This window comes from Hypanus sabinus (assembly GCF_030144855.1).
Source record: "Hypanus sabinus isolate sHypSab1 chromosome X1 unlocalized genomic scaffold, sHypSab1.hap1 SUPER_X1_unloc_13, whole genome shotgun sequence".
Taxonomy (NCBI): Eukaryota; Metazoa; Chordata; class Chondrichthyes; order Myliobatiformes; family Dasyatidae; genus Hypanus; species Hypanus sabinus.
Genome location: NW_026778961.1, coordinates 95,202 through 123,094, shown reverse-complemented (window position 1 = coordinate 123,094; position 27,893 = coordinate 95,202). Strand labels below are relative to the sequence as shown.

Below are 27,893 nucleotides of genomic sequence, written 5' to 3'. Positions count from 1 at the left end.
TATTTTGCTTGTTTGTTCTGCTGTGAATGCCTGCAAGAAAATGAATCTCAGGGTAGTATGTGGTGATGTATACATACTTCGATAATAAATGTACTTTGAATTTGACGTTGGATTTGTCCAACAGGATTGTGGATTTAGAATTAAAGGAAACAATTTCTTTTCATGAGTTTCTGCTTGGATTGAAGGTGAGATCGACTGTATAAGGAGCTCCAACCAATATTAATTACACAGAAAATATTGCCTAAAACCAAATTACCTCAGCCTCAGGTCAGACTTAGATTTTGAAAGTGTCTTTCATGACCCTTTGAGATCTCTTGTGCAGCTGGATCCTGGACTTCCTGTCAGATCGCCAGTAGGTGGTAAGAGTGGGCTTCCTCACCTCTGACCCTCAACACAGGAGTCCCTCTGGGCTGTGTACTGTCCCCTCCTTTACTCCCTGTAAACCCATAATGTGTCGCCACCCACAGCTCTAACCTGCTAATTAAATTTGCCAACAACATTGATTGACCTTATCTCAAACAATAACGAGATGGCCTGGCCTACAAGGAAGAAGTCATCTCTCTGACACAGTGGTGTCAGGAAAATATCCTCTCCCTCAACGCCGCAAAGACAAAGGAGCTGGTTGTGGATTACAGGAGGAATGGAGACTGGCTAACCCCTATTGACATCAATGGATCTCGGGGTTGAGAGGGTAAACAGCTTCAAGTTCCTTGGTACACACATCACTGAGGATCTCATGTGGATTTTACATAAGGCACGACAGCGCCTCTTTCACATCAGATGGTTGAGGAAGTTTGACAAGAACTTTCTACAGGGGCACAATTGAGAGCATCCTGACTGGCTGCATCACTGCCTGGTATGGGAACTGTACCTCCCTCAATCGCAGGACTCTGCAGAGAGTGGTATGGACAGCCCAGCACATCTGTAGATGGGAACTTCCCACTATTCAGGACATTTACAGAGACAGGTGTGTAAAAAGGGCCCGAAGGATCATTGGGGACCCGAGCCACCCCAACCACAAACTGTTCCAGCTGTTACCATCCAGGAAACGGTACCGCAGCATAAAAACCAGGACCAACAGGCTCCGGGACAGCTTCTTCCACCAGGCCATCAGACTGATTAATTCACGCTGATTTGAGTGTACTCTATATTACATTGACTGTTCTGTTTATTATAAACTACTATGATTGCACTTTTAGATGGAAATGTAACAAAGTTTTTTCCTCCTCATGTATGTGAAGGATGTAAGAAATAAAATCAATTCATTCATTCAACCACAATAACACTCAACGGCCACTTTATTGGGTACACCTGGACATTGATGCAAATATCTAATCAGCCAATCATGTGGCAGCAACTCAGTGCATAACAGCATGCAGACATGGTCGATCGGTTCTGACCAAACATCAGAATGGGGGGGGGGGGGAAATGAGATCTTGCTGATTTTGGCTGCAGAATGACTGTTGGTGCCGGGGGTGGGGGGAGGTTTGAGTATCTCAGAAACTGCTGATCTCCTGGGATTTTCATGCACAACAGTCTCTGGAGTTTACAGAAAGTGGTGTGAAAAACAAAAAAACATCCAGTGAGCGACAGTTCTGTGGGTGAAAACACCTCGTTAACGAGGGAGGTCAGAGGAGAATGGCCAGACTGGTTCAAGCTGACAGGAAGGTGATAGTAACTCAAATAACCACACGTTACAACAGTGGTGTGCAGACGAGCGTCTCTGAACGCACAACACATCAAGTTTAATTTATTGTCATTCAACAGTACACCAAATGAAACAATGTTCCTCCACACCAAGTTGCACAACACAGTACATATAACTCAAACACAACACAGAAAGTAATATTACCACCAGTAAATTGACAAGTAATAAGGCACATCTACGATATCATTTAAAAAGTAGACAGTATAAAGCTACTATTGCTTCATAAGTGATGAGACCTGGGTGGTGGCAGGGAGTTCAGTAGGCTCACAGCCTGGGGAAGAAGCTGTCGTACCAGTTCTTACCCTAATGCCATGGTACCAGCTGCCTGATGGGGGAGGGGGGGTCCAAAGGGATTGTGGGATCACTGACAATGCTAAGGGCCCTGCACAAGCAGCACTCCTGATAAGTAGCTAATGGGTGGAAGAGAGACCCCAATGATCCTCTCAGCAGCCCTCGTAGGGACTTGTGGTCAAATGCCTTGAAATTCCATACCAGATGGTGATATGACCATCAGGACGCTCTTGATGGTACTCCTGTAAAAATTGGTTTGAAGGTGGGGGGGCCTCACTCTCCTCAGGAAGGGGAGATGCTGTTGTGCTCCTCTCGTCAAAGAGGTGCTTTTGAGGGACCAGGTGAGATTGCCTGTTACGTGCACTCCCAGAAACTTGGTGCTCCTAGCTCCCTCCACAGAGGGTGCACATTGAAGTGGATATACAGGACCTCTGAGTGCATAGAATGGAGAAAGGAATCAGCTCAGATGGCAGCTGCCAAGATGCATGACAGAATAGGTGTCATTTCAAGCACTTCTCCAAGTCTCACTGGAATGTGGCAGAGGAATTCTAAAGGGAAATCATCCTCCCGCAACATTCTTCTTCACTGAAGTTCAACTTCTTGCAATTCTGCTTCTTGAAGATTACACATCTTCTTGCCTTACCAAGATACCGCCTCACCGTCAGGGTGCTGGAGCAGGGATCCAATCACAGGCCCAGTACTGTGCACACACGGATATTAATTGAGTAACTAATCCCGAGGTGCAAACCAAGTCAGCATCAAAGTTCAGGCAGAGATCAAAACATGCAGAGAAATCCAAAAACCAGAATCGGGAAACAGTCAGAGTCGCTATTCAGACCCACGGAGTACAGATACGAATGCTGGAAAGGCTCAGGAAAATTCACTGGCACAATCTGACAACAAACAGGTGAAAACACAGGACTGAAATACACTGAGCAATAAACAGAGAGGCAGATGATAGGTGGAGCACAATGAGACTCGGGTGGCAGCAACACAGGTAATAATGAGAAACAGATGAGAGACGGAGTACTCAGTGATACAGGGGCCGGAGTGGAGCAGGAGTGGGGACAGATGCACACGGCAATACAAAACCACAGACTGACAGCGGGGGGAAACACACAGAAAGACAGAGTTCAACTGGAGGTATTGACAGTACCCCCCCCCCCCATCTCTACAGATGCCTCCTGGTGACACAGCAGGTAGATCTGGGTGCGGGCGATGAAAGTCCCTGATGAGAGAGGGGTCCAGGATGTTACGGGTGGGGACCCAGCGCCTCTCCTCAGGACCGTAGCCACAGTCCCAGCGATGAACATCCAGCAGCTGAAGGTCTCTGACCCATCGATGAGCCGGGGGGGGGGGGGGGGGGACAGGACACAGGGGAAGGCTCGATGCGGGACACATGGAAGGTGGGATGAATGCAGTGGAGCTTGAGACGGACGGCAGCAGGGCTGATGACTGTAGCAAGGGGAAAGGGGCTGATGAAGCGGGGGGGTGAGTTTGTCCAGGTCTCGGGTTGAAAGCCACACACGCCGTCCCTGGCGGTAACGTAGGGCCTTGGAGCGATGGTGGTCAGCTTGACGTTTGATCCTCGCAGAGGCACAGAGAAGGGCAGAGCAAGTGTGCCTCCACGTCCGCTGACAACGGCGGATGAATGTCTCGGCAGATGGAATGCCGACCTCCTCCTCCTGGGCTGGAGACAGTGGAGGTTGGTAGCCAAGGCAGCACTCGAAGGGGGACAGACCAGTGGATGAGGACGGATCAGAGTTTATGGTGGACTCGGCCCAGGGTAGCTGCTGACTCCATGTGGAGGGGTTCTGGGAGACCAGACACCGCAATACCGTCTCTATCTGTTGGTTGGTGGTGTTATCATCTGATGGGGGAAGACCGGTGACAAAATCCAGGGCAATGTGGGACCAGGGTCTCTTGGGGATAGACAGGGGTTGTAACAGGCCAGCAGGTGACCGGTTAGAGTTCTTGCCTTGAGCACAGACGGAGCAGGCTGAGACAAAGTTGCGGATGTCATCTCCCCTGGAGGGCCACCAGAACCGCTGACTGATGAAGTCCCGAGTACTCTTGGTTCCAGGGTGACAGGATAACCGGGAAGAATGACCCACTGCAATACCCGTCAGCGGACAGAGCTGGGAACATAAACACGGTTAGTGGGGCATTGGCTAGGGGCTGCCTCGCTCTGTTGGGCAGCTTGCACCATGGCCTCAATGCCCCGTTGTGCTGCACCCACGACGACACAGTGAGCAGGGAGGGTACCGAGGGGTCTCAGAGGAGGGAAATCTTCCGGAGAGGGCATCAGGTTTTCCACTCTTGGAACCGGAGTGGAAGGACAGAGTAACATTGAATCTTGAGAAAAACGGACCAACGATCTTGACGGGAGTTGAGATGCTTGGCCGTACTGATACATTCCAGATTCTTGTGATCAGTCTAGACTAAGAATGGCACCTTTGCTCCCTCCAGCCGATGCCTCCACTCCCACAGAGTTAGCTTCAGAGCCAGCAGCTCCCGGTTTCCCACATCGTAATTCCGCTCCGTGGGAGTGAGGCGGTGAGAGAAGGCACAGGGGTACACCTTCTCATCCTTGGCCGAGCGCTGAGAGAGAACAGCTCCTGCACCAATGTGAGACACATCCTCCTCCACAATGAACCGCCGGTCGGTGTGGGTTGAATCAGGATGGGGGCAGAGGTGAAACGTTCCTTCAGGTCAGAGAATGCTTTTTCAGCAGCAGGGGACCAGGACAATCTGACAGCTGATGAGGTGAGAGCAGTGAGTGGTGCAGCCAGTGTACTGTAATTTCTGATGAAGCGGTGACAGAACTTAGCAAAGCCCAGGAAGCGTTGCGATTCCCGACGAGTCGAAGGTTGGGGCCACTTGACCACCGCCTTGACCTTCTGTTGGTCTGTCTGAATGGAACCGGCTGAAATTACAAACCACAGGAAGGAGATGGTATTGCGATGAAACTCACATTTCTCAGCCTTCACGAAGACCTGGTCCTCCAGAAGGTGCTGGAGGACTCTGCAGACGTGACCTGTGTGTTCAGCAAGGGACTCAGAAAAAAATCAAAGTGTCGTTGAGATACACAGAAACAAATTGGTTCAGCACGTCCCCGAGAACGTCGTTTCCCAGGGCTTGGTGAGACGGAATGGCATGGCCAGATACTCGAGATGGCCCGAGGTGGTGTTGGAGGCCACTTGACCACCACCTTGACCTTCTGTTGGTCCGTCTGAACGTCGTTTCCCAGGGCTTGGTGAGACCGAATGGCTTGGCCAGATACTCGAAATGGCCCGAGGTGGTGTTGGAGGCCACTTGACCACCACCTTGACCTTCTGTTGGTCCGTCTGAACGTTGTTTCCCAGGGCTTGGTGAGACCGAATGGCTTGGCCAGATACTCGAAATGGCCCGAGGTGGTGTTGGAGGCCACTTGACCACCACCTTGACCTTCTGTTGGTCCGTCTGAACGTCGTTTCCCAGGGCTTGGTGAGACGGAATGGCTTGGCCAGATACTCGAGATGGCCCGAGGTGGTGTTGGAGGCCACTTGACCACCACCTTGACCTTCTGTTGGTCCGTCTGAACGTCGTTTCCCAGGGCTTGGTGAGACCGAATGGCTTGGCCAGATACTCGAAATGGCCCGAGGTGGTGTTGGAGGCCACTTGACCACCACCTTGACCTTCTGTTGGTCCGTCTGAATGTCGTTTCCCAGGGCTTGGTGAGACCGAATGGCTTGGCCAGATACTCGAAATGGCCCGAGGTGGTGTTGGAGGCCACTTGACCACCACCTTGACCTTCTGTTGGTCCGTCTGAACGTCGTTTCCCAGGGCTTGGTGAGACCGAATGGCTTGGCCAGATACTCGAAATGGCCCGAGGTGGTGTTGGAGGCCACTTGACCACCACCTTGACCTTCTGTTGGTCCGTCTGAACGTCGTTTCCCAGGGCTTGGTGAGACCGAATGGCTTGGCCAGATACTCGAAATGGCCCGAGGTGGTGTTGGAGGCCACTTGACCACCACCTTGACCTTCTGTTGGTCCGTCTGAACGTCGTTTCCCAGGGCTTGGTGAGACCGAATGGCTTGGCCAGATACTCGAAATGGCCCGAGGTGGTGTTGGAGGCCGTCTTCCACTCGTCCCCTTCACGGACACGGACAAGATGGTGAGCATTACGGAGATCAAGCTTGGTGAAAACTGAGGCTCCTTGTAGCAGTTCAAATGCCGATATCGTAAGTGGAAGAGGGTAGCGATTCTCAACAGTGACTTCATTCAGTCCCCGGTAATCAATGCATGTCCGCAAGGAGCCGACCTTCTTTTCAAAGAAAAATCCGACTCCAGCAGGGAAGGAAGACGGCCGGACGATGCCTGCAGCCAGAGACTCTTGAATGTACTTACTCATGGCTTCTGTTTCAGGTGCGGAAGGGGAATACAGGCGGCCCCTTGGGGGAGATGTGCCAGGCAAGAGATCAATGACACAACCATATGGATGATGAGGTGGTAGGGAAGTGGCCCGGGACTTGCTGAACACAGCCTCGAGGTCCGTGTATTCAGGAGGGATGGCACTAAGGTCCGGAAATTCCTCAGGGGGATCTGAACTTGGCAGAGGTAGAGGGAGTGACAGGATAGGCCCCAGGATCTGAACTTGGCAGAGGTAGAGGGAGTGACAGGATAGGCCCCAGGATCTGAACTTGGCAGAGGTAGAGGGAGTGACAGGATAGGCCCCAGGATCTGAACTTGGCAGAGGTAGAGGGAGTGACAGGATAGGCCCCAGGATCTGAACTTGGCAGAGGTAGAGGGAGTGACAGGATAGGCCCCAGGATCTGAACTTGGCAGAGGTAGAGGGAGTGACAGGATAGGCCCCAGGATCTGAACTTGGCAGAGGTAGAGGGAGTGACAGGATAGGCCCCAGGATCTGAACTTGGCAGAGGTAGAGGGAGTGACAGGATAGGCCCCAGGATCTGAACTTGGCAGAGGTAGAGGGAGTGACAGGATAGGCCCCAGGATCTGAACTTGGCAGAGGTAGAGGGAGTGACAGGATAGGCCCCAGGATCTGAACTTGGCAGAGGTAGAGGGAGCCTACAATCTCGTGACTGAGCCAGTCAATGTGGGGGGGGGGGTTGTTTTTAACTAACCAGGGATGGCCCAGGACAATGGGAGCTTGAGGAGAGTTAATAACATGAAGGGTTCATGATGGTTGCCGGATAAACTGAGACTCACCGGGGCCGTGACATGGGTGACGTTAGTCAGTTTCTGACTGTTCACGGTGTTGGCTACCAATGGTGACTGAGAGCAGACGTGGGTAATCCCCACTGGGCAGCCAAGCCGGAATTGATAAAACACCCCTCTACACCAGAATTGACCAAGACAGAGACTGCTCGCTGTGGACGCACCTCTCCAGAGAAGCAGGTATGAGAGTGCGTGGCGTTGAGGAGGGCCGGACAGGGGTGACACTCACCAGTACTCCTCACCTACTGGGGAGCGCTTGGCTTTCACTGGGCAGGTGGAGATGAAGTGGTCTGGTTGGCCACGGTACAGACAGGAACGGGTTCTGATCCTCCTTTGTCTTTCAGCCTGTGTCAGGCGGGTAGGTCAACATGCATAACCTCGGGCTCGGGAGCGGGAATTGTAGATGGGGGCAAACAGCAGGGCGATGTAGACTGACGAGGAGCTTGGAACTCACCCAGTGCCCCCAGGGACCCTGTGGAACCCCTCCCTCTGCGGCACTGCTGAAGGCAGACATCAATATGGATGGTCAAATCCACCAGGGCTTCAAAGGTGGCAGGAAGGCCCTGGGTGACCAGCTCACCTTTGTCCTCGGAGAGGCCGTTCAGGAAGGTGTCGTACTGTGCCTCCGAGTTCCAGCCGCTGGAGGTGGCGAGGGTCCAAAACTCTATGGTGTAATCTGACACAGATCTGCACCCCGGTGCTTGTGCAGCATTTCACGGGCAGCCTCTCTGCCATGTTTGGAGCAATCAAACACTTCTCTCATCTCCTCAGAAAATACCTGAAAACTGATGCAGAAAGAGGAGCCTGCCTCCCAGACGGCTGTTCCCCACCCGACCGGACCGTTGGGTGATGATGTCGGCTACCTTGGCTCGATCAGTCGGAAAGATTGTTGGTCGTAAATCAAAAATGAGGGTGAACTGGGAAAGAAAAGAGCGGCAGGTACCGGGCTCACCCGAGTACTTTTCTGGAGGAGGGAGACAGGGCTCTTGGACGGGAGGAGTAAGCGAGACCTCCGAGGGCAGGGCAGAAGATGCAGTCGCAGATTGTTGACGGGCGCTCTGAGACGGCTGGAGTGACTGAGTCTGGGCCACAAGATCGGCTACATCGGCAGAAAGTGACTCGACTGCCCTGAGTCCAGCTGGGTCTGGTGTCTCCCCAGCATCACTCCCTGTTGTTCCAGGGCAGCTCTCAGACAATCAGGGTCTGCTGGATCCCTTCTGGCCAGATTGTACTGTCAGGGTGCTGGAGCAGGGATCCAATCGCAGGCCCAGTACTGTGCACACCGTGATATTAAGTGAGTAACAAATCCCAAGGTGCAAACCAAGTCAGCGTCAAAGTTCAGGCAGAGATCAAAACATGCAGAGAAATCCAAAAACCAGAATCGGGAAACAGTCAGAGTCGCTATTCAGACCCACAGATACGAATGCTGGAAAGGCTCAGGAAAATTCACTGGCACAATCTGGCAACAAACAGGTGAAAACACAGGACTGAAATACACTGAGCAATAACCAGAGAGGCAGATGATAGGTGGAGCACAATGAGACACGGGTGGCAGCAATACAGGTAATAATGAGAAACAGGTGAGAGACAGAGTACTCAGTGATACAGGGGCCGGAGTGGAGCAGGAGTGGGGACAGGAGCACACGGCAATACAAAACCACAGACTGACAGCAGGGGGAAACACACAAAAAGACAGAGTTCAACTGGAGATATTGACACTCACTGAGATTCTGTCTCACTGTGATTCCACTTCACTGAGATTCTGTCTCACTGTGATTCCACTTCACTGAGATTCCGTCTCACTGTGATTCCACTTCACTGAGATCCCGTCTCACTGTGATTCCACTTCACTGAGATCCCGTCTCACTGTGATTCCACTTCACTGAGATCCCGTCTCACTGTGATTCCACTTCACTGAGATTCCGTCTCACTGTGATTCCACTTCACTGAGATCCCGTCTCACTGTGATTCCACTTCACTAAGATCCCGTCTCACTGTGATTCCACTTCACTGAGATCCCGTCTCACTGTGATTCCACTTCACTGAGATCCCGTCTCACTGTGATTCTATTTCACTGAGATTCTGTCTCACTGAGATTCCACTTCACTGAGATCCCATCTCACTGTGATTCCACTTCACTGAGATCCCATCTCACTGTGATTCTATTTCACTGAGATTCTGTCTCACTGAGATTCTCCTAACTGACTTTAAGATCAAACTAACCCTTCCCTCCTACATAGCCTCCATAGCCTATCTGAGAGTTTCCTAAATGTCTCCCCCACCATCCCTGGCGGTGCTTTCCATGATCCACAACTCAGTGTCAAAAACCTACCTCGGAAATTCCCCCATACTTTCCTCCAATCACCTTCAAGTTATGCCCACTGTTTGTTAGCCATTTCCACCCTGGGAAAAAGTCACTGATTGTCCACTTCATCTATGCTTCTTATCACCTTTGTACACCCCTATCAAGTCACCTCTCATCTTCCTTTGCTCCAAAGAGAAAAGCCCTCGTTCAGCTAACCTACCTTTATCGGACATGCTCTCTAAAGCAGACAGTAACTCTCCTCTGCACCCTCTCTAAAGCTTCCACATCCTTCCTATAAAGAGGCAACCAGAACTGAACACACCATAAACAACCCTATCAACTTGTGCGGCAACTTTGAGGGAGTTTATTCATTAGATGGAGAGGGTGCAAGAGAGGTTAGCCTGGATTTTGACTCCACGTGCCTTTGGACAAACTTGGGTTGTTTTCCCTGGAGCAGTGGAGGCTGAAAGAAGACCTGATAGTGTTTTATAAGATTATGAGGGGCAGCTGCGTATCTTTTTCCCCGGGGTCGGAATGTTTAACACCAGGAGGCATACATTTAAGGTGAGAGGGGGTATGTTCAAAGGAGATGTGAAGGGCAAGTTATTTCACACAGAGGGTGGGTACCTGGAATGCACAGCCTGTGGTGGTGTTAGAGGCAGATACAATAGACAATAGGTGCAGAAGTAGACCATTCGGCCCTTCGAGCCTGCACCGCCATTTTGAGATCATGGCTGATCATCTACTATCAATACCCGGTTCCTGCCTTGTCCCCATAAACCCTGATTCCCCTATCCATAAGATACCCATCTAACTCCTTCTTGAAAGCATCCAGAGAATGGGCCTCCACTACCTTCTGAGGCAGAGCATTCCAGACCCCCACAACTCTCTGGGAGAAGAAGTTTTTCCTTAACTCTGTCCTAAATGACCTACCCCTTATTCTCAAACCATGCCCTCTGGTACTGGACTCTCCCAGCATCTGGAACATATTTCCTGCCTCTATCTTGTCCAATCCCTTAATAATCTTATATGTTTCAATCAGATCCCCTCTCAATCTCCTTAATTCCAGCGTGTACAAGCCCAGTCTCTCTAACCTCTCTGCGTAAGATAGTCCAGACATCCCAGGAATTAACCTCGTGAATCTACGCTGCACCTCCTCTACAGCCAGAATGTCCTTCCTTAACCCTGGAGACCAAAACTGTACACAATACTCCAGGTGTGGTCTCACCAGGGCTCTATACAAATGCAAGAGGATTTCCTTGCTCTTGTACTCAATTCCCTTTGTAATAAAGGCCAACATTCCATTAGCCTTCTTCACTGCCTGCTGCACTTGCTCATTCACCTTCAGTGACTGATGAACAAGGACTCCTAGATCTCTTTGTATTTCTCCATTACCTAACTCTACACCGTTCAGATAATAATCTGCCTTCCTGTTCTTACTCCCAAAGTGGATAACCTCACACTTATTCACATTAAACGTCATCTGCCAAGTATCTGCCCACTCACCCAGCCTATCCAAGTCACCCTGAATTCTCCTAACATCCTCATCACATGTCACACTGCCACCCAGCTTAGTATCATCAGCAAACTTGCTGATGTTATTCTCAATGCCTTCATCCAAATCGTTGACGTAAATTGTAAACAGCTGTGGTCCCAATACTGAACCCTTTGGCACCCCACTAGTCACCACCTGCCATTCCGAGAAACACCCATTCACCGCTACCCTTTGCTTTCTATCTGCCAACCAGTTTTCTAACCATGTCAATATCTTCCCCCTAATGCCATGAGCTCTGATTTTACCCACCAATCTCCTATGTGGGACCTTATCAAATGCTTTCTGAAAATCGAGGTACACTACATCCACTGGATCTCCCTTGTCTAACTTCCTGGTTACATCCTCGAAAAACTCCAATAGATTAGTCAAGCATGATTTGCCCTTAGTAAGTCCATGCTGGCTCGGCCCAATCCTATCACTGCTATCTAGATATGCCACTATTCCATCTTTAATAATGGACTCTAGCATCTTCCCCACCACCGATGTTAGGCTGACAGGTCGATAGTTCTCTGTTTTCTCCCTCCCTCCTTTCTTAAAAAGTGGGATAACATTAGCCATTCTCCAATCCTCAGGAACTGATCCTGAATCTAAGGAACAATGGAAAATGATTACCAATGCATCCGCAATTTCCAGGGCCACCTCCTTTAGTACCCTAGGATGCAGACCATCTGGACCTGGGGATTTGTCAGCCTTCAGTCCCATCAGTCTACTCATCACCGTTTCCTTCCTAATGTCAATCTGTTTCATTTCCTCTGTTACCCTATGTCCTTGGCCCATCCATACATCTGGGAGATTGCTTGTGTCTTCCCTAGTGAAGACAGATCTAAAGTACTCATTAAATTCTTCTGCCATTTCTCTGTTTCCCATAACAATTTCACCCAATTCATTCTTCAAGGGCCCAACATTGTTCTTAACTATCTTCTTTCTCTTCACATACCTAAAAAAGCTTTTGCTATCTTCCTTTATATTCCTGGCTAGCTTGCGTTTGTACCTCATTTTTTTCTCCCCATATTGTCTTTTTAGTTAAGTTCTGTTGTTCCTTAAATACTTCCCAATCATCTGTCCTCCCACTCACCTTAGCTCTGTCATACTTCCTTTTTTTAATGTTATGCAATCTCTGACTTCCTTTGTCAACCACTGTGGCCCCTTTCCCCCCTTTGAATCCTTCCTTCTCTGGGGGATGAACTGATTTTGCACCTTGTGCATTAATCCCAAGAATACCTTATGTATCTGATGTATCTAATATACCTAATGTATCCCAAGATACATTAGAGACTTTTAAGATACTTTTAGATATGAGGGAAATAAGGATATGGTTATTTTGTGGGCAGAAGGGATTAGTTAAGTTGGCTATTTGATTATTATTTTAACTGGTTCGGCACAACATTGTGGGCTCGCTTCTGTTCGATGTTCTGTCTTCATTCTCGTGACCTTTGCGCCTTTACTGATCGAAAACCAATGGACACGGGGTAACTGACGTTACCTCTTCGGCTTTCCAAAAATTCAAAGAGCTCATAAATTCCTTCGAATTGTTCCAGCTGTTTTGTGTGTATCGCATGTTTCATAGAGTTCAGGTTAACGATATTGCCGGGTCCGCTTTCTCCCGGTACACAGCGCAGGCTGGCTGGGCTGGAGAAGCGAGCGGGCGCCGGCACCAGTCCACTTACCGGATGCCAGAGACAATGATTTAAAAGATAGGCAGGTGGAGGGGGCAGACTCCTCGTGATCTCCGGGGAGGGAGATCGACCGCACAGCGAGGGGGAGAAGGTGGGCGGAGATGGAAAGGGGGTGGGTTCTGAACAACTCCAGTCAAAAGTGACCGAGACGAGACACCCGCTGAATTCGGCGGGGGAATCGGGACTCTTCACTTCACCGAGTGTGGAACTTTAACGTGGGATCCGCCTGACACTGTGTGTTAGTGTGTGTGTGACTGACACTGTGTTAGTGAGTGTGTCTGACACTGTGTGTTAGTGTGTGTGTGTCTGACACTGTGTTAGTGAGTGTGTCTGACACTGTGTGTTAGTGTGTGTGTGACTGACACTGTGTTAGTGAGTGTGTCTGACACTGTGTGTTAGTGTGAGTGTGTCTGACACTGTGTGTTAGTGAGTGTGTCTGACACTGTGTGTTAGTGTGAGTGTGTCTGACACTGTGTGTTAGTGTGAGTGTGTCTGACACTGTGTGTTAGTGTGAGTGTGTCTGACACTGTGTGTTAGTGTGAGTACGAGTGTAAGCTGTGTCTGTGTGACAGTGTGTGTGAGTGTGCGCAGGTACTGGCCGAGCTATGAACATCTCGGAGGACGCACAGTGGGGAGACCCAGCCAACGGGACCGGAGGTATCGTCGAGCTGACTGAGACAGCTAAGATCGCCACCTCTGTGGTCTACGGGATCATCTTCATCTGCGGGGCGGCTGGGAACGTCCTGGTCATCCTGGTCATTTGGATGTTGAGAAGCAAGACCCTCGTGCAGAGGAGCCTGAGCTGGCACATGATGAGCATGGCGTGTTCCGACCTGCTCATCCTCACCGTAGGACTACCCATCGAGCTGTACGGCATCATCTGGAACCCGCACCCCTGGCCAATCGGAAACGCTGGATGCAAAGGATTCTACCTGCTCTGGGAAGTGTGCAGCTACGCATCGATATTCAACGTCCTGACCTTGAGCTTGGAACGCTACATAGCCATCTGTCACCCGCTGCAGATCAAGTTAATGGCCACATCGAGGACCAGCAGCCTGATTGGCTTGGTGTGGGCCCTGGCGTCCATCACAGGGTTGCCTGCTGCTTTTGCAATCGGTGTAGAAGACGCTTGGAAGCCCTTTAGGCCCCGAGGGGATGGAAGGCCACCCCTCAACATTTGTACCAATATTTCCGGAAGGATGTCTCTCTTCCGGCTGGTCATCTACCTCTCTTTCTCCCTTTACGTTCTGGTGCTCCTGTTGGTGGGTTTTACCTGTAGGGAGATGATGAAAACCCTCCTCAGAAGTCGGCAGGCGTCTAGCACGCTCCAGAAGTCCAACCCCACAGGCAAGGTTACGCCAAGGTTTAAAGAGATAAGACGGCAAAATATTGTGATGCTGGGTGAGTATAATTCAAATGTAACATTTAAGAGTGTAAAGGAAAATGAAATAATTCTTACTCCAGTCCAATGTAGCACAAAAAAAACACAATCAGAATCAGGTTTAAAATCACCAGCATATGTTCTGAAATTTGTTGTTTTGTCACAGCAGTACAATGCAATTAAAATCATAAACTACAATAGGAAATATAATTTAATTAAAAATTAAATAAGTAGTGCAAAAAAAGACATGAGTTAGTGTTCATGGGTTCGATGTCCATTCAGAAATCAGATGGCAGAGGGGAAGAAGCTGTTCCTGAATCGTTGAGTGTGTGTCTTCAGGCTCCTGTACCTCCTCCCTGATGGCAGAGGGGAAGAAGCTGTTCCTGAATCGCTGAGTGTGTGTCTTCAGGCTCCTGTACCTCCTCCCTGATGACAGAGGGGAAGAAGCTGTTCCTGAATCGCTGAGTGTGTGTCTTCAGGCTCCTGTACCTCCTCCCTGATGACAGAGGGGAAGAAGCTGTTCCTGAATCGCTGAGTGTGTGTCTTCAGGCTCCTGTACCTCCTCCCTGATGGCAGAGGGGAAGAAGCTGTTCCTGAATCGCTGAGTGTGTGTCTTCAGGCTCCTGTACCTCCTCCCTGATGGCAGAGGGGAAGAAGCTGTTCCTGAATCGTCGAGTGTGTGTCTTCAGGCTCCTGTACCTCCTCCCTGATGGCAGAGGGGAAGAAGCTGTTCCTGAATTGTTGAGTGTGTGTCTTCAGGCTCCTGTACCCCCTCCCTGATGGCAGAGGGGAAGAAGCTGTTCCTGAATCATTGAGTGTGTGTCTTCAGGCTCCTGTACCTCCTCCCTGAAGGGAGCAATGAGAAGAGAGTATGTCCTGGGTGATGGGGGTCCTTAATGATAGATGCCACCTTTTTGAGGTATCGCTCATTGAAGATATCCTTGATTTTGGGGAGGCTAGCACCCAGAATGGAGCTGACTGAGTTTACAACTCTCTGCAGCTTATTTGGTCCTGTGCAGTGCCCCCTTCCCCCACCTATACCAGACAGTGATGCAGCCAGTTAGAATGCATTCCATGATACACCTGTAGAAATTTATGAGTGTCTTTGCTCGACACAATGTTGTTCTCCTCAAACTCCAAGTGAAATATAGCTGATGTTGTGCCTTCCTTGTAGCTGCATCAATATGTCAGGCCCAGGATAAATCCTCAGAGATGTTGACAGCCAGGAACTTGAAATTGCTCAGTCTGCCCATGACTAATCCCTCAATAAGAACTGGTTTGTGACTGCCTTGTCCTACTCTTTCTGAACACAATAAGTGCACAAGGACAATTGTATACACAGATTGATTGTGTGACCATAAAGTGTCGCTGGGCACAGGTGTGTCTGGACACAAGGTGACTCTGACATGAAATGATGAAGAGGTGTGTGGAGGGGTGGGTTAGTGGGTGGAGTTATTGATCAGCCTCACTGCTTGGGGAATGTAACTATTTTTGAGTCCGGTGGTCCTGGTGTGGATGCTACGTAGCCTCCTCCCCGATGGGAGAGGGACAGACAGCCCGTGAGCAGGGTGGGTGGGATCCTTCATGATGTTCCTGGCCTTTTTCCCGTAGTTTTCTGTGTATATGTCCTTGACGGTGGGTGGGCTGGAGCCGGTGACGTGTTGTGGGGCTTTGACTACCCGTTGTCGAGCCCTCCTGTCTGCCACAATGCACTGAAGAACATGCTTGGGATTAAGACAAGGGAAGGGGGTTGTAAAGGTAAACTGTTGTCCCATGTACCGAAGAAAAATGAAAAACTGCTCTTGTGTACTGATGAATGCATTACAACAGGCAGCACAAGGCAAAGCAATTCAGAGTGCAGAATAGAGTGTACCAGTTCCAGAGAGAGTGCATTACAGACAGACAGACAGACTTTATTGATCCCGAGGAGAATTGGGTTTCGTTACAGTCACACCAACCAAGAATAGTGAAGAAATAAAGCAATATAAAACCATAAATAATTAAATAAGTAAATTATGCCAAGTGGAAATAAGTCCAGGACCAGCCTATTGGCTCAGGGTGTCTGACACTCCAAGGGAGGAGTTGTAAAGTTTGATGGCCACGGGCAGGAATGACTTCCTGTGACGCTCAGAGTCGCATCTCGGTGGAATGAGTCTCTGGCTGAATGTACTCCTGTGCCTAACTAGTACATTATGGAGTGGATGGGAGTCATTGTCCAAGATGGCATGCAACTTGGACAGCATCCTCTTTTCAGACACCGCCGTCAGAGAGTCCAGTTCCACCCCCACAACATCACTGGCCTTACGAATGAGTTTGTTGATTCTGTTGGTGTCTGCTACCCTCAGCCTGCTGCCCCAGCACACAACAGCAAACATGATAGCACTGGCCACCACAGCCTCGTAGAACATCCTCAGCATCGTCCGGCAGATGTTAAAGGACCTCAGTCTCCTCAGGATGTAGAGACGGCTCTGACCCTTCTTGTAGACAGCCTCATTGTTCTTTGACCAGTCCAGTTTATTGTCAATTCATATCCCCAGGTATTTGTAATCTTCCACCATGTCCACACTGAGCCCTTGGATGGAAACAGGGGTCACAATAAGGTGCAAGTCATAATGAGGTAGGCTGTGAGGTCAAGAGTTTATCTTGTCGTACCAAGAGGACTGTTCAATAACAAGATAGAAGCAATCCTTCATCCTGGTGATACCTACTTCTCTGTACTATAGGAAACATCCTCTGTACATCTATTGTATCAAGACCAGGATTTCCCAACCTGGGGTCCATGGACCCCTCAGTTAATGGTAGGGACCCTTGGCATAAAAAAGGTTGGGAAACCTTGATCTAGGCCTTTGGGAGGTGCTGTTGCAAGAAATTCTTTAACAAATTCCCACTGCAGCAATGGTGCCCTGGTGGATGGGGTACACGCACTGAGCTGTTCCAGTTTCTTATCATATTGTTTCACTAACCTTGCATTTTAAAGAGCAAAAGATGTAAAAACAGAGGTTAAAATAAGGAAGACCATATGGCCATACAATTTAGGCCATTCAGTCCATCAAGTTTGCACCATCATTTGATCATAGCTGAATTATCTTTTTTCCTCTCAACCCTACTTTCCTGCCTTCTCCCCAAAACCTTTGACACCTTATCTTGACGCAATTACAGCATCAGCGATCAGGGTTCATTTCCTGCTACACATGGGTTTCCTCCAGATGCTCCGGTTTTCTCTCACATTCCAAAATGACATATGTCTTAGGTGAGCGTGATTTGGTGGTGTGGGCCATTGAGCCAGAAGGGGCTGTATCTCTAAAATAAAACTATAAATGGATGCAAAACTGGGCTGGGAAGTGGCAGATGGAGTTCAACCCAAAAAAGTGCGAAATGGTTCATTTTGGTAGGTCAAATATGATGGCAGAATGTAGTATTAATGGTAAGACTCTTGGCAGTTTGGAGGATCAGAGGGATCTTGGGGTCAGAGTCCATAGGACGCTCAAAGCAGCTGCGCAGGTTGACTCTGTGGTTAAGAAGGCGTATAGTGTATTGGTCTTCATCAATCGTGGGATTGAGTTTAAGAGCCGAGAGGTAATGTGACAGCTATATAGGACCCTGCTCAGACCCCACTTGGAGTACTGTGCTCAGTTCTGGTCGCCTCACTACAGGAAGGATGTGGAAGCCATAGAAAGGGTGCAGAGGAGATTTACAAGGATGTTGTCTGAATTGGGGAGCGTGCCTTATGAGAATAGGTTGAGTGAACTTGGCCTTTTCTCCTCGGAGCGACGGAGGATGAGAGGTGACCTGATAGAGGTGTGAAAGGTGTTGAGAGGCATTGATCATGTGGATAGTCAGAGGCTTTTACCCAGGGCTGAAATGGTTCCCACAAGAGGACACAGGTTTAAGGTGCTGGGGAGTAGGTACAGATGAGATGTCAGGGGTAAGTTTTTTACACAGAGAGTGGTGAATGCGTGGAATGGGCTGCTGGCAATGGTGGTGGAGGCAGATATGATAGGGTCTTTTAAGAGACTCCTGGACAGGTACATGGAGCTTAGAAAAATAGAGGGCTATGGGTAACCCCAAGTAATTTCTAAGGTAAGGACATGTTTGGTACAACCTCGTGGGCCGAAGGGCCTGTATTGTGCTGAAGGTTTCCTATGTTTCTATAAACAACCTCTGCACTAAATCTTCCAAAGCTCAGTACAACATAGCATGTCTACAACTTACTAGCCCTAGCCTGTATGTGTTTGGGACGTGGGAGGAAGCTGGAGCAGCAGAGTAACTATAGAGCTGGACCCGGAGTTCCAAACTCTTAGAACAGAGACGAGGAGGAACCTCTTCAGCCAGAGGGTGGTGAATCTGTGGGATTCATTGCCACAGACAGCTGTGAAGGCCAAATCATTGGGTATATTTAAAGCAGGGGCTGTTTTTAAGCCTGCACTGTTCAATTAAACCCACATGGCAATTCAACTACTAACCTGTACATCTTTGGAATATGGGAGGAAGCCAGATCTCCCAGAGGAAACTCAGGCAGTCATGGGAAGTAAATACAAACTCCTTAGTGATCAGGATTCAATTCACTAGAATTAAACCCTGATAGGTGATCACTGGCCTTGTAAAGAGATTGCGCTAACCACCGCACTACAACATGAACTAAAGGACTATTTCCTGAGCTGTAATGTTCAATGTCCTAACACTCTTCTGACGTGTTGTTTATCCATGCAGGATGTATTGTTGCAACACTGGCTGTTTGTTGGTTTCCGTTCCAAGCGAGGCGTCTAATGGCAGCTATTCAGTCCAAAAGCCAGTGGACGGAGCATTACTACAGTTCTTACCTTGCAATGCAGCCCATTACCAACTCTCTCTATTACATCTGCTCAGCCATCAATCCTTTCCTTTACAACGTGACCTCCAAACAGTTCCGCAAGATGTTCAGACAAGTTCTGAGAGGCTGCTGTTGGTCTGGCCCCATCCCATCGGTGTATGAGAGAAACGCACATTCAGACGTGAAGCAAGAGCCCAATTGATGGAACAGGAAATTGTCCTTCACCAGAAATAACAAAATGAAGGAGTGTCTTCAGCTGCGAGATGAAGATGTATTTTAAATATTTTTCAAGAAGACTCTCCTGGTGTGGCAAATATGTTTCAAAACTTGTTCCTTGTTCTTTTCTGATTCAGTAGCAGTTGACCTTTGTTATCAAGTGATAGACTCAGTGGGCATTTTATTAGGTACAGGACTGAATCACGGTGTAGTCTCCTGCAACAGTGAAGTGGACAGTGCATCCCAATAACAGATTGTGCGTTTACCCACGAGGCCAGCAGAGTAACCATGAGGGTTAACAGAACAGTGTCCTCAGAGGTGTGAAGAGCTTTTCAAGAGCTACTTTCAATTACGGTATTTTGAAGGTTGAGTTCTCCCTCTTGTTACCTTCTGTACTCAAGAAATAAATTAACTACTGAGGATGTATACTCAATGGCTAGTTTATTAGGGACCTCCTGTACCTAGTAAAGTGGCCATTGAGTGTATGTTCATGATCTTCTGCTGCTGTAGCCTATCCACTTCAAGGTTCAATGTATTGTGTGTTCAGAGATGGTCTTCTGCACACCACTATTGTAACACATGATCATTTGAGTTACTGTTGCCTTCCTGTCAGCTTGAACCAATTTGGCCAATCTCCTCTGATCTCTCTCATTAACAAGGCATTTTCAGCCACATACTTTCCAATCACTGGATATTTTATTGTTTTTTGCACCACTCTCTGTAAACTTTAGAGATTGTTGTACATGAAAACCCCAGGAGATCTGCAGTTTCTGTGATACTCAAACCACCCCATCTGGCACCAACAACCATTCCACTGTCAAAGTCACTTAGATCACATTTCCTCCCCATTCTGACGTTCGGTCTGAACAACATCTGAACCTCTTGACCATGTCTGCATGCTTTTATGCATTGAGTTGCTGCCACGTGATTGGCTGATTAGATATTTGCATTAACAAGCAGGTGTACAGGTGTATCTAATAAAATGGCCACTGATATATTTTATTTTTTGAAAAAGTATTTCCTGGTGTAATGAAAATATTTTAAAATTCATTCCTTATTCTTTTATGATTCAGCAGCAAGAGGTATTATATGTTAAAGGTTATAATAGATTACTTTATTAGAGTTATATAAAGAATAAATCACAGAAAGAAAGAAAATTGGTTAATCAAAGTTCAAAGTAAATTTATTATCAACGTACATATATATATATATAAAATATATATCACCATATACAACCCTGAGATTCATTTTCTTGCAGGCATTCTCAATAAATCTATAGAATAATAACCATAACAGAATCAATGAAAGATGTTCATCCAGAGTGTAAAAGACAACAATTTGTGTAAATACAAAAAGAAAGAAATAATAATAAATAAATAAGCAATAAATATGGAGAACATGAGATGAAGAGTCCTTGAAAGTGAGTCTATTTGCTGTGGAACATTTCAATAATGGGGCGAGTGAAGTTACCCCCTTTGGTTGAAGAGCCTGATGGCTGAGGATCCTGTACCTTCTTCCTGATTGCAGGAGCAAGAAGAGTGTATGGTCTGGGTGGTGGGGTCCCTGATGATGGATGCTGCTTTCCTGTTTTACGTAGATGGGCTCAGTGACGGGAAAGGCTTTACCCATGATGGGCTGGACCGTATCTACTACGTTTTGTAGGATTTTCCATTAAACTACTATTGGCTGAGACAAAACTACACTTAACCAATACTTATCACTAAGTCATGCCACACGATGCACTGCCAGAGGGAACTGCATGTTCAACAGCTTGGCCAGTCTCCCCATCAATGTCCTTGCCACTGTCTCCAGCTCTCAGCAAGAGTCATGAGCCAGCCCAAAAGAAGATCCCCCTTTTTTATACCTGTCAAAATCACTTCAGAAGTTTAACATAGCGTAGCAGTTAGTGTGACACTATTACAGCTCAAGGCGTCAGAGTTCAATCCTAGCCTCCTCTGAAAGGAGTCCCTGTGGAATGGGTGGGATTTCTCCAGGTGCTCCAGTTTCCTCCCACAGTCCAAAGACTTATAGGGTAGGTTCATTGGTCATTGTAAAGTGTCCTGTGATTAGGTTAGCGTTCAGACGGGGTTGTCAGGTGTTGCTGGGGCGGTGAGACGCAAAGGGCCAGAAGGGCCTATTCTGCAGTGTATCACCAAATAAAATAAAAATATTACCCCAGTACTTTTCCATCCCTTAGTGATACCAGCTTGTATCTTATCTCTTGTGACCTTTGGCTAGGCACATAGAGTCATAGAGCGCTACATCATAAAAACAGGCCCTTTGGCCCATCTGGTGTGTGCCGTACAGTTATTCTGTCTAGTCCCATCGATCTGCACCCCAGACCGTAGCCCTCTATACCCTCCCGTCCATGTACTTTTCCAAAATTCTCCTGAATGTTGAAATCGATCCCACAGCTGCCACTTGTGCTGGCAGCTCGTTCCACACTCTCACCACCCTCTGAGTGAAGATGTTTCCCCTGCAGAGAGTTCAGCAGTCTCATGGCCTGGGAGAAAAAACTGTTTCTCATCCTAACAGTCCCTGTCCTAATGCTACGGTACCTCCTGCTTAATGGTATGGGGTCAAAGAGATTGTGGGATGGGTCGGAGGGATCCTTGACAATGCTGAGGGGCCTGCTCCTGATAATTATCTCAAATGGGTGGAAGAGAGACCCAAGGAAGGCCAAGGTACTAAAAGCTCTCTTTACGACCCTCTGCCTAACATACAACTTAGAACCAGGTCAATAAGCATGGAAACAGGTCTGTAAAGATGAAAATATTCCTCACCGATATCTGTTTTCAAGGATGTACGTCCATTCCAAGCTGACATCATTTTTTCTTACAGATTTCTATTTTGTGTAACACATTTCAGCATATTTCAACACATCACTGGCACCAGCCAACCCGTCATCAAGACAGATATACAGAAAGGTGCCGGAAAAGGGCCAGTAACATCATGAAGGATCCCTCACACCCTGCTCACGGACTGTTTGTCCCACTAACATCAGGGAAGAGGCTACAAAGCATCCACAGCAGGACCACCAGATAAAACAATTATCTTCCCCAAGCAGTGAGGCTGATCAACAACTCCAGCTACTAACCCACCCCTCCACACCCCCGACCACCACTACTTCATCATTTCCCATCAGAGTCACCTTACGTACAGACACTCCTGTGCCCAGCATCACTGTATGGACACACAATCAATCTGTGTGTGTAAGCTATCTTGTCTATTTATATTTATTGTGTTTTTATTACTATTGTGTTATTTGTCTTATTGCGATTTTTGTGCTGTATTGGATGAGGAGCTGTATTTCGTTCTCCTTTACACTTGTGAACTGGAAATGACATTAAACAATGTTAAATCTTAAACACCCTTGATCTTGAATCTTAAGGAATCAAATGTTACTCTTTCCTTACACCTCAGAATTAAACAGACCATGCCAGGTCAAGAGTTTTATTCTGCTATCTTAACTTAATCACGTTAATGCTAATACTTAAACCTTTACTCTGATTAAGATACCTCAATGGAATCTTGCCTCACAGTAAACAAAATTCCAAATATTATCACAGGAACTCGTTGGAATTTAGGAGAATGAGGGGAGAATCTCATTGAAGCCTGTTGAATATTGAAAGCCCTAGATAGAGTGGACGTGGAGAGGACGATTTCCATAGTGGCGGAGTCTAGGACTAGAGAGCACAGTCTCGGGATACAAGGACAGAGATGAGGAGAAACTTTTTTAGCTAGATGGTAGTGAATCTATAGAATTCATCACCACAGATGGCCATGGAGACCAAGTCAATGGGTGTATTTAAAGCAGAGATTGATAGGTTCTTGATTAGTCAGGACATCAAAGGTTGAAGGGAGAAGGCAAAAGAATGGGTTTGGAGGGATAATAAATCAGCCATGATCAAATGGTGGAACTTGATGGACAAAATGTCCTAATTCTGCTCCTATGTCTTATGGTCCAATTAAAAATAAAGTCCATTTTTTTCTGATTGATGGATAATCAAAAAAGGTGCTGGGTTACAGAGTGAATGGGTGCTGGAAATCCAGAGCAGCATCTGTGTAGGGGAAATGGACATGCAACATTTTGGGCCGAGATCCTTCATCAGGATTGGAAAGAAGAGGAGAGATGGCCAGGAAGGAAAGGGTGGTGCAGAAGCTGACAGTTGATAGGTAGATCTAGGTGATGGGTGTTAGGGCATATTCTGGAGAAATGCTAATTTCAACAGCAACCAGTCTTCAGATCTGAATATGGATTATAAATCAAATTTAACGTTCAGCTCGGAACAATGGTCTTCTTGGAGCTGCATTTTAGAGTAAATTGCAGACCAGGAAAAATCCAATTGATCTGAGATGTCTGCATATGCATGAATGCAATCAACATCCCATTGCATGAAAATGGCTTGGAGACCACAGTAATTAACAAACATTCTGGGTGTGCTGGTGGAAAGATCCAGGAATTTGAAAAATTCTGCGTAACTCAAAGGAAGCATTATGAGAGCATAGTAACTATAGAAATTGTCCTGTTACCTTTGTTCTTTAATGTACAAAAACGTGCTGTAATGTTGGGCCAGGGAGTCTCTTTCTCTCTTGAGTGACTCCAAAGGATGTCAGCTTGTGTGTGTCCTGAATAAATTACTTTATGTCTACCAGCTGTGTCTTTCTGGTGTCTTCACTCAGTCAGGACAAGCGGCCGCAGCAGGGGTAGAAGATACAATAAATACCACAGATGAATTATGTCACAGTTTGCACAGACCTGGATCAAAGTCTCACCATTGTCAGGCAGATGTTCAATCTGTGGAATGAGAATCAGAATCAGGTTTAGTATTGAATTGAATTGAATTGAAATGACTTTATTGCTTACATCCCCCACGTACATCAAGAGTAAAAATCTTTATGTTACGTCTCTGTCTAAATGTGCAGTTTATAGTAATTTATAATAAATAGTATGTACAACAAGACCATCAACATAACATAGAAATACAATTGTATCAGAGTGAGTTAATCAGTCTGATGGCCTGGTGGAAGAAGCTGTCCTGGAGCCTGTTGGTCCTGGCTTTTATGATGCGGTACCGTTTCCTGGATGGTAGCAGCTGGAACAGTTGGTGGTTGGGGTGACTCGGGTCCCCAGTGATCCTTCGGGCCCTTTTTACACACCTGTCTCTGTAAATGTGCTGAATCGTGGGAAGTTCCCATCTACAGGTGCACTGGGCAGTCCACACCACTCTCTGCAGAGTCCTGTGATTGAGGGAAGTACAGTTCCCGTACCAGACAGTGATGCAGCCAGTCAATTGTCCCCCTGTAGAAAGTTCTTAGGGTTTGGGGGCCCATACCAAACTTCTTCAACCATCTGATGTGAAAGAGGCGCTGTTGTGCCTTATGTAAAAACCACATGAGATCCTCAGTGATGTGTGTACCAAGGAACTTGAAGCTGTTTACCCTTTCAACCCCGAGATCCATTGATGTCAACAGGGGTTAGCCAGTCTCCATTCCTCCTGTAATCTACAACCAGCTGCTTTGTCTTTGCAACGTTGAGGGAGAGGTTGTTTTCCTGACACCACTGTGTCAGGGTGATGACTGCCACTGTTATGGTCCAGTCCAGAGCCTGCATTCCGGGTCTTGATCCAGTCCGTGGACTCCAGACTCTGGGTCTTGTGGCCATCCCTCCTTTCACCCTTGAGCCCAGATAGGATCATCTTGGCTTAAGGAGGTGCACCTGATGCCTATTGGCTGGCAGGTGTATATATGGGGCTCTGGGACTGAGTGGGGGGGTTGTTGTTTGAAGTACTCACTGTTAATCAACTAGTTCTGTGAGTCAGTCTCAGAGTCACCCTGGACTGAGCTCCCTTCCTATCCCTTGCCTCTGTCGGGTAAGCAGGCTGGACTGCTGTTTCCTGGTGGGGGACTCTGCACTTTCCTACCCCTTGCTTCTGATGGGTTGTACCCTGCAACCTGCCCAGGCCCCTGTGTTCCTGCCTGGGAGGCCGGGCCCTGCCCAAGAGTTATGTGGCCCACCCAGGGGGGCTATCCTCCCAGCATTCCTTGTTCCATAAACCTATCCTCTAGCCTAGCCAAGATCTGGCCTTGCCCTGAACTCCAGGATCCTGCCTTGCCTGAACTATCTATGAACCCCAGGATCACCTTGAATGCCACATCCCTCATGCATGCCATGGTCTCCCCATATTGTTCTATCCTTTAGTTGTTCCTGTCCTGCCCCTAGTACTTTGGTGCCTGCATCCTGCATTTGGGTCCAGCCTCCTGTCCCCTTACGACAGAATGACACCCCCAGCATGGACCCAGCAACACAGGCACTGGAGTCACATCCCATCACCCTGGGGTCCCCTATTGTCTGAACATTCCCCCCCACCCACCTGTTGCCTGGAGGCTCCCTTTCATGGGGGGTGGGGGTACTGTTATGGTCTGATCCGGAGCCCCCATTCCGGGTCTTGATCCAGTCTGCGGATTCCAGACTCCGGGTCTTGTAGCCGTCTGTCCTTTCACCCTTGAGCCCAGATAGGATCACCTTGGCTTAAGGAGGTGCACCTGACGCCTATTGGCTGGCCGGTGTGTATAAGGGGCTCTGGGACTGAGTCGAGATGGGGGTTGTCCTGTTCATCTTGTATGCACTGTTCTGTCTGGTTCGTGCTGTTCGCCTGTCTATCCCATTTTGACCTGGTCATCCTGTTTGCGCGGGTCGCCCTATTTACCCTGTTCTGACCTGTTCATCATGTTTGCCCAGTTTCGTTCTGTTTGTCCTGTTGGCCCCAGCTTGGAGTACCCACCGCTAATCAACTAGTTCTGTGAGTCAGTCTCAGAGTCACCCTGGACTGAGCTCCCTTCCTATCCCTTGCCTCTGTCGGGTAAGCAGGCTGGACTGCTGTTTCCTGGTGGGGGACTCTGCCCTTTCCTACCCCTCGCTTCTGACCAGTTGTGCCTCGCGACCTGCTCAGGCCCCTGTGTTCCTGCCTGGGAGGCCGGGCCCTGCCCAGGAGTTATGTGGCCCACCCAGGGGGCTATCCTCCCAGCATTCCTTGTTCCATAAACCCATCCTCTAGCCTAGCCAAGATCTGGCCTTGCCCTGAACTCCAGGATCCTGCCTTGCCTGAACTATCTTTGAACCCCAGGATCACCTTGAATGCCACATCCCTCATGCATGCCATGGTATCCCCATCTTGTTCTATCCTTTAGTTGTTCCTGTCCTGCCCCTAGTACTTTGGTGCCTGCATCCTGCATTTGGGTCCAGCCTCCTGTTCCCTTGTGAAATCCTCTCTGTAAGCTGCCTCATTATTATTTGAGATAAGGCCAATTAATGTAGTGTTGTCTGCAAATTTAATTGGCAGATTGGAGCTGTGGGTGGTGACACAGTGATGGGTTTACAGGGAGTAAAGGAGGGGACTCAGTACACAGCCCAGAGGGACTCCTATGTTGAGGGTCAGAGGTGAGGGAGCCCACTCTTACCACCTGCTGGCAATCTGACAGGAATTCCAGGATCCGGCTGCACAAGGCAGGGTGAAGGCCGAGGTCTCTGAGATTCTTGTCGAGCCTGGAGGGAACGATGGTGTTGAATGCTGAACTGTCGTCCAAGAACAGCATTCTCACATAAGCATCCTTCTCCAGATGTGTAAGGACGGTGTGTAGAGCTGTGGCTATTGTGTCATCTGTTGCGTCGGGAGGCGAATTGTAGGGGTCCAGTGTGGGAGGTAGTGTGTTGCCTCTCAAAGCATTTATCTACGATTGAGGTGAGTGTGACAGGACGCCAGTTGTTACCTTGGTCTTTTTATTGCCGGTATATGCCATGAAATTTGTTAACTTTGCAGTAGCAGTACAATGCAATACATGATAACATAGAAAAAATCAATCAATTACAGTAAGTATATGTGTATATTAAATAAGCTAAATTGTAAAGAGTAATGCAATAACAGAAATAATACAAGAACAAACAGTGAGGTAGTGTTCATTGGGTTCAATGTCCATTCAGAAATCTGATGGCAGAGGGGAAGAAGCTGTTCCTGAATCACTGAGTGTGTGTCTTCAGGCTCCTGTACCTCCTCCCTGATGGCAGAGGGGAAGAAGCTGTTCCTGAATCACTGAGTGTGTGTCTTCAGGCTCCTGTACCCCCTCCCTGATGGCAGAGGGGAAGAAGCTGTTCCTGAATCGTTGAGTGTGTGTCTTCAGGCTCCTGTACCTCCTCCCTGATGGTAACAGTGAGAAAAGGGCATGCCCTGGGTGCTGGGGGTCCTTAATAATGGACGCTGCCTTTCTGAGACACCGCTCCCTGAAGATGCCCTGAGTACAGTACCCAAGATGGAGCTGACTGGATTTACAACCCTCTGCAGCTTCTTTCAGTCCTGTTCAGTAACCCACCCCACCCCCCCATACCAGACAGTGATGCAGCCTGTCAGAATGCTCTCCATGGTACATCTGTAGAAGTTTTTGAGTGTTTCAAGTGACGCAGCAAACCTCCTCAAACTCCTGATGAAATATAGCTACTGTCTTGGCTTCTTTGCAGCTGCATTGATAAGCCTGGACCAGAGATCTTGACACCCAGGAACTTGAAACTGCTCACACTCTCCACTTCTGATCCCTCTGAGGATTGGTTCATTTCCCTGTCTTACCCTTTCTGAAGTCCACAATTAGTCATTTGGCCTTACTGACATTGAGTGCAAAGTTGTTGCTGTGACACCACTCAACTAGCTGGTATTTCTCGCTCCTGTACACCTTCTCATCT

General features: G+C 48.1%; 1 protein-coding gene across 1 annotated transcript; it reads left to right on the top strand.

Moving 5' to 3' along the window:
* Nucleotides 1-13,360: 13,360 nt before the first annotated feature.
* On the top strand, nucleotides 13,361-19,148 carry LOC132385594 (G-protein coupled receptor 39-like). Its single transcript, XM_059957770.1, has 2 exons — nucleotides 13,361-14,156; nucleotides 18,847-19,148. The coding sequence occupies exons 1-2, from the start codon at nucleotides 13,361-13,363 to the stop codon at nucleotides 19,146-19,148; spliced, it is 1,098 nt and encodes a 365-aa protein (XP_059813753.1).
* The last annotated feature ends 8,745 nt before the right edge of the window (nucleotides 19,149-27,893 follow it).